The sequence below is a fragment of the Montipora capricornis genome, chromosome 11, assembly GCF_036669925.1.
Source record: "Montipora capricornis isolate CH-2021 chromosome 11, ASM3666992v2, whole genome shotgun sequence".
Classification (NCBI taxonomy): Eukaryota; Metazoa; Cnidaria; class Anthozoa; order Scleractinia; family Acroporidae; genus Montipora; species Montipora capricornis.
The window spans coordinates 38,495,804-38,503,303 of NC_090893.1; the positions used below are offsets into that span (position 1 = coordinate 38,495,804).

Genomic DNA, 7,500 nt, shown 5'->3' on the forward strand with positions numbered 1-7,500 from the left:
CTATGGCCTATGGCCCTGTAGAAACTCCAGTGTTTCTTTACAAAAGTTATGAGTCCGTAGCGCTTTTTTGACGGGTCCGGACCCAAATTTTTTTGTCGTGTAAACGGCCTTTTAGTCTTAGACGGAATTATTCTGCACGAGAGTCTATGGGTGTGTGGCTGCGAGAAACCTGTGACTGAATAAATAACATAAAACATCACGTGATCGTGATGTCACATCGCGGGAATAAGTAGCGCGAAAAAGTTTGCTGGAGACATTCGAATTGATCATCGATCATGGCTTCTTCTGCGGAATCTACAGATAGGTAATAAAAGCTTTTATTTAAGCTTGCTCTCTAGCTGAATTTTCAATTGTTTCTCATTGATATCGTGCTAACTTTCCTTCTTGTTTTTAGCGAGGAAGTAACAAAGTTAATGGGACTAGGCAAACGACATCTACTTTGCAACGAAGTTGTTCAAGCTGTGAAATGCTTCGAGGAAGCCACACAGGCACTGTAAGTTCACGTCCCTGATTTTGGTACAACAATAATTTTATTTGGCCGAATAAACCTTCTTTGCAAGCAAGTGAAATGATAGCCTGAGCGCTGGTACGCACTGCAATGAAACTAGTTTCACTTTGAAGTTCGCTACTAGCTGATGTCATGATCTGTGCAAATTTGGATCTTGTCAAAGATTCAGGTCTCACGTTCGTTATACGAATTGAAGGGAGAAGAGTTAGATATGCACAACAGTGCAAGTCCCGTGTGGAAGGCTGCACAGTCTATTGTTGTGGAAGATCTTGACTTAAGCACGTGCACATTGCATAGCTTTGATTCTCTGATTGACATTTTTATTTATGTGCCTCACAAAGCCAGTCTTAATGTCCTCTGAAATAAGCAGATGTGGGGTATCCGTTTTAAGTTATGGTATGAGTGGCGTCTGGTTGCTGTGATCTCATCATGGCTATTATTCAATTAATAACATACATGGAAAGAGCTTGTCAAGTAATTCCCAAACACAGTGCAGGAAAGTGAAAGGTGAAAATTTTTCATTGATAGCCAATCAAATGCGAGCCCTTGATAGTGCAATTCATGGCACAATTTTTCCATGATAATGCGTGTTGCTTCTGCTTAACCATCTTGCATTTTTTAGTGTATATTATTAATAAGTAATCACACAATTTGGAAGAAGCAAGCACTTGTAAATTTTTTCGGAAGACTACAGATTATTTTGTGCAGCTTTGAAAAAATTTACTTGTGCTTATTTATTCCAAATTGCACTCAAAATCATTTGATTTCCTATACAAATTATACAACAATTCTTTTTCAATTCAAACTGCTGAAGCATGACTTCTCTGTGGGTAGATTGTATTAGAAAATGATGAGTTTTCAGATGGTGTTTCTCTCGTTGCAATATTTCCCTCTTTTCATCCTTAATACACTTTTTTCAATGTAAAAGATTTTGCAACGTTATTGTTAAGCTTCCTCTGGTGATTCACAAGAAAAAAAAGGATAGAATTAAAGCACCAAAGGACAAAATTTGATGCGAAACTCTGGTTGCAAGCGCAGTGGTACCACAACACGTACAGGGGCCGTGGAGAGGAAGAGGCAGCCCCTGACTTTTTTCCTGTGGTGTTGTTATTTCATCCAAACGTCTCTTGCCTCTCTGCATACTACTGTGATCCATACTAAAACTTAACCCCCCCTCCCCCTGCTTTCAAACACACTCCATGGCCCCTGAGGTATGGGCATGCAATTGAAATTTGTTTTTGTCCAAAACCTAGGCTTCTTTTGTTGTAAGGTAGATACTGTGCTATCCATTGCGTAAATCAACATAGTGTGCTATCCAATCAAGTTATTTCAGCACTAGGATACCCTCAATGATAATAATCATCATCCTCATCATCGTTACTGGATAGCAATTCATCCTGTAACAGCTGGACCAGATTATATGGGTCTGTTGATAAGAGCTATCAAATCTAATTGAATTGTTGTTAATGAAGGCAGTGTTCTGATGTTGTGAGCACAATTTCATTTAAATCATATATTTTAAGACTTCAGTTGATAAAGTGTAATTCTTAAGTTCACAATATGTAAAGATTGTTGATTTAGATGCTTGATTTCATCCCCTTCTGCTATTGAACAGGCGAAGTTAGGTTAGTTTCTTCCGAAATTGTGCTTGACTCATTTTTGTTGAGCTCTGCCAACCAAGCTACACAGTAGGAAGCTGATGTCAATTTTTTGTGCTCATGTGTTTCCATGAAGGACTCAATGAACAAAATAAATGTATGTTTAAAGTGCAGGTTATAGACGAAAAAGAAAAGCGATCCTTGCACTTATCTGGACAATTTAAGACAATATTATTTTTTACCACAATTGCTTGTAATCTCGCAATCTGATTAGCTAATTTGCCATTGTCGAAATAAGAGTACACAACGCTGTACGCGGCATGCTCACATGAATTTGTCACTCAATGTAATAACCAATCAGGAATGCCCATTGGTCACGCTGGGAAATAGACACTGTGGTGTTGAATATTGTTATAAGATTTGTTGTGGACTCACGAGGCACAGCCAAGTGAGTACACAACATTTTGACCATTGTGATGACAAATATCATTGTTGATAAGAGTACAGACAACGCTGAACCACTTTCAATTTGTCAAGTTTAATATATTCACCTGAAAATTCAGGTGGCTTCAACTTTCAGGTGTCCTCAAGAGAAAATTGCTTAAATTGTCCAGATAGGTCTAACAATCGCTTCTCTATTTCATCTATAACATGCACTTCAAACAAACTCTTTTTTCATACTCTTCTTTCATTCATGTTTCTTTTTTTTGTCCAGAGATGGCAAACATGGATCAGGATCTGATGAATGTGGTGAAGCTTATCTTTTTTATGGAAAGGCATTATTAGAACTGGCAAGGTACTGTACTGTTATTTGAAGTTATATAGTTGATGTGACTGAGCTGCAAGAGTGAATTAAGTAGACAAAAACACAGTGCAAAACAAAATAAAACTCGATAACCAATTCACAAAAGAGAGATAAACAAGAAATAATTTTTAGAACGGGAAACCAAGAAAATGACATGAACAGATTTGCTTGTGTGCAAATTTACTGTGTGTTGTTGTCTATTATATCACACCAAATACAATTTAAACAAGTCAGTAGAACATGGTCAATATATAATGGTGGAGAAATCACAGAGCTAGATAAACTCTCCGAACCACAAGCATATCGTAAATGAATGTTTTCCATGGGAAAACAATGAATGGAACCACTGCAAAGTAACACCAAAAAGAAACTGCATGCTTTGTTCTGCCCGATCAAGCTCAGTTACACTGTATATCAATATAACTGAAATCATTAAATGGCAAGCAATTCTCAGGCTAAATGGAGTACTCTAATTGGCTGGTTTTTGGTTAGGATTTTACATTACTGGCCTGGTTGTTCAAAGCATGGTTAGTGCTAACCAACATTAAATACCATGGAATCCTATAGGTTTTGAAACCTCTTAACCAACAGTTACTGCTAACCAGGCTTCGAGCAACCAGCCCCTGACCATAAAATTACCATGGAAATGGTCTGTTTCTGCATTTTTTTTCTCTCCTGAGAATTTTTCATCACAACAGTACAATTATCGCAAGCGGTTTCACATATGAAAGGTTACTGTTCAAAGTTCGCTGATGGGAGACGGAAGATTACAAACATTCACCAAACAGAGAAGCGTCGTATCACTCAAACAAAATGCTATATAATAAGTAACTTACTAACCACACTTGCTTGGGGCCTGTACTGGGGAATATTGGCCCTGGAACGTTTTTGTACGGACCTTGTTGCACTCAGTCCATACTGCCACGACCTCGAGCCAATATACCCCAATACGGCCCTTACCCTCGGTTAGTTTAAAACATGACTCAAAGTAATGTAAAGCTAATCAAGAATCTAAAACTTGACCTACTGTCTGACAGGGCTGAAAATGGTGTCCTAGGAAATGCACTAAAAGATGGTATGTTCTTGAAGTGTTTTTTAGATATATTTTTTTATTCTCTCAGTATAGTTGCTTTATTGCCCTAAAGGGATTTTTTTTGTCACGAAACCTTCTGTTCTTCAGTCGACCAGTCCAGAAAATGCCCACGATTAGATGCACTGAGATTTCACTTGAATAAGCGCCACGGCACTTATTTAATTTTTTTGCACCTCAAGTGTGGCACTTATTCTAGGGCAGTGCCTATTTGAGGCCGGCACTTATGTAAAAATTGGACACCACACATAAATATTTCCTTTTATTTTAACAGTTCATTTTCTATCTGTACAGAGATAAACAGAAACGTCTTTCGAATGTTACTTTTTCACTCTGATGGCGTTTTACTTAATGGACAAGCAGTGAAGTATGTACAATCACTTAGAACTGAAGAACATCGGTTTTGATGCAAATAAATTTCCCATGCTGTGTTAGAGTTACCTTTTAGTGTTTTTTTAAAAATTAATTTTGGTGAAACTCCTCTAATAAGCACGACATTGGGACCTTGGTGCTTATTCGGGGACGGTGCTAATTTCCTTTTTTGTCCCAAATGTGGTGTATATTTGAGGGCGGGGCTTGTTCAGGGTTGGCGCTTATGCAAGTAAATAATTATGGTAAGGGCACTCAACAACAGGGCTCAAAGTTTGCGACCAGCTGGTCACACATGCGACTAGATTTTTAATTGTGCGATTAAAAAATCATGTGTGGTCGCACCTGCGTGCGTAAAAATCCTGGAGTTTAGTGCGACTGAGCTCATTGCCACTCAACTCTGCTTTCTTGCCTGACCATCCTTATGTACTTCAACTAGTCAGACACGAAACGGAAGCTTGAAATAATAAATTCAATCGTACGTGTAGGTATGACACAATCAGGATCCAAAGAATAAAGTTACATCATTTTCCTTGCATCAGCGTGTGTCGTATTTGTCGTTTTCCCCTGTGGTTTCTCCGAACTCGTAGCGTCATTCGTAGCTCAATGTCTACATTCCATCCCAGCCCCTTTCGGTTTTGCGAAGACTCCACTGACACGTCTGATTTAAGAAGCAGCCTCCACGTGTCGACAACAGAAGACCTAATCCGCATCAGTATGGAAAGACCAGAATTAGAAGCTTTTGACCCAACACCAGCAGTTGTCAAGTGGTTTAGCAGTGGTCAGAAATCAAGGCGTCTTAACTTTGCTTACAGAAGATGGCCAGATGAATTAATTTCAGTTGCTGATTCATGGGACTCACCGGATTTTGAATGATCGCGTTGTTGTATTAACGACGTGGTTCTACGTGTAAGTCTGTATCAGCTTTAAACCAAAAGTGTATTACTTTTGCAAATCAAAATTAAATGAAACTTGTGAACAGTAAACTGACAGGGTTAATGTTAAGTTCAAAAGGAACTCGGAATGCAGATTTTTCTGTTGTCTTGAATGTACCATGAAGTGTAATATACTACGTGAAATTGAGAAGGTTAATTTAAAAAACGCGTAACAGTATCACTGTTATCTCCAATGTACAGTAAGAGCCTGAAAGTCGAAACAAACACAGGGATCGTTCAAAATAAAAGATAATGCAAATAAATGATTACTTACACAAGGTCTGAAGTTTTCTGATTTTTTGGTGCCACCAGTATTTTAAGCTGTGCTCCTAAAATTTTTAGCTGTGCGCCTAAAATTTTGGCAGTGTGCCGAGAAATTTACACCTGGTAGCACAAGTGCTCCCAAAGCCAACAATAAACTTTGAGCCCTGAACAAGGAGGTTAGCTCCTGTGCTATGAGCACCTGCACGTGGAAATGACTTGACCCTCATATTTTTAAAATATACTTCAAACAGGAATTATACTCCAATTTGAAGTTTGCAATAAAGCATTCCATGTACTTTCAATCAGAATTACTATAGCTTGTACAAGATTATTTCTTCTGGTTTTCTCCTGTTGTGTAGTTTCCCACTGCTGAGCAGTCAGTGCATTATCTTACTTATGAAGTACAATGCACTATCCCCACATCAATGGCTGGATCAAATTATTTCTCATCGTCAAGCCAGACTGCTAGAAAGACAGATTGACTTTGAATCCAGATAAAATACCAAGTTCATCAAGGGTTCTTGTAACTCAAATGGTTAGACTGTCAGTCTGGTCTTACGTTATGATCAATATTGGCAAATTGCTGCCAGACTCAGATTTCCTTTATATATCTGTTTAAAGAATGAAGAGGGTTTATTACTTTGTGTTTTGTGAAACGTGACTGCCAGTGACAGGACCCATATCAGCCAAAAACTGTGTCTAGGATATAGATGATCTGATTGTGATTGGGTGTATTGGACATAAATGTGTCAATTTCGTTGTCTTATTTACATGAAGTTATTATGTTATCCTCTTTCCTTGAATATGTGCTTTTGAATGTCAATGTGTACCGGTAGTTGAACCAAAAAGTGATGAAAGCAGTGATGAAGACGAGGAGAAAATGGAGGCAGGTCAGTGTACGGAGCCATCAAACATATATATCCTACTAAGGAAGAGAAACGTGAGATGAATTTCATAGAACTAATAAGTAGATTTCAACTAAATTTGGTGAAAAATGTATGGTATTCAGCAAATTTTCACTGAAAACTATTGTTCTTGTATCACCGAAATTTCTTTCTTCACTTTATTTGGGTCTACAATTTTGCACACAATTTCCCTAAAATTTTGAATTTACATTAGACAATTGGGAGCAGACTTGATCTTGGCACATATTGCGAAGTTGTTAAATGTTTGTTAAATTTGCTCCTTTTTGCATTACCACTTCTTGAAAAGTTGTTGAATGTTTTTATTTTGTAAAATGCAGTTAGCAATGAATTATTATTTTCTCTTAACCATACAAAGACAGCATGTTTTAAAATCCCTCATTTTGGGCACCATGATACAATTCAAAACCATAAGGCATAGTTGTCCCAGTGCAAAGTCAGTCGGTAGAGTTATGGTCAAAACGTTTCGGCACAAGCTTCATACTTGAGTGTGCCACTTTCATTGATTGCCCTTGGTGCTATATATGAATGGATAGGCAGACAATGACAATACCACATTTTCTTGCCTGTTGTGCTCTGAGTGCATGTCAGGCCCTCTGAAGACTTCATATTCAACCATTTTCATAATTCTTCCGTCCAGTATATCTGAAAACAAATAGATTATCCTTGTAGTTAAAATTCACTTGTCAAAGGACTTGTAAGTTTATTATTTTTCTTATTTTTAAAATTCAATACCAAAATAAAAGCAAAGGGGCGAGTTTGGGGGTGTGGAAAACGGTAGCCTCGCAGCTCCTGCAAGGTCTCACCTGATTGGAGACCACCCTTGAGGTTTAAAAAGAACAAATAACAGAAACAATGGCCCTTTTGTTTTAGGCCTAGGGTCCATTGTTTCTGTTATTTGTTCTTGTGTTAAACCTCAAGGGTGGTCTCCAATCAGGTGAGACCTTGTAAGAGCTGCGAGGTGACCCGTGGAAAAGGAAGACCTGGAATACAGAGCCAATTCCCTCC

The 7,500-nt window shown here is 38.1% G+C and overlaps 1 protein-coding gene across 2 annotated transcripts in view; it reads left to right on the top strand.

Moving 5' to 3' along the window:
* The first annotated feature begins 214 nt into the window (after positions 1-214).
* The window catches only part of LOC138023764 (protein HGV2-like), a 26,879-nt gene continuing 19,593 nt past the window's right edge, over positions 215-7,500 (top strand). Inside the window, exons 1-5 of one of the 2 annotated variants that reach the window (XM_068870829.1) lie at positions 215-304; positions 395-493; positions 2,822-2,902; positions 3,949-3,986; positions 6,406-6,459. In XM_068870829.1, the coding sequence (XP_068726930.1) occupies positions 276-304; positions 395-493; positions 2,822-2,902; positions 3,949-3,986; positions 6,406-6,459 (301 nt within the window). In that variant the 5' untranslated portion in view covers positions 215-275. The remainder of the gene's footprint in view (positions 305-394; positions 494-2,821; positions 2,903-3,948; positions 3,987-6,405; positions 6,460-7,500) is intronic. The other variant, XM_068870830.1, reaches the window with a different exon arrangement.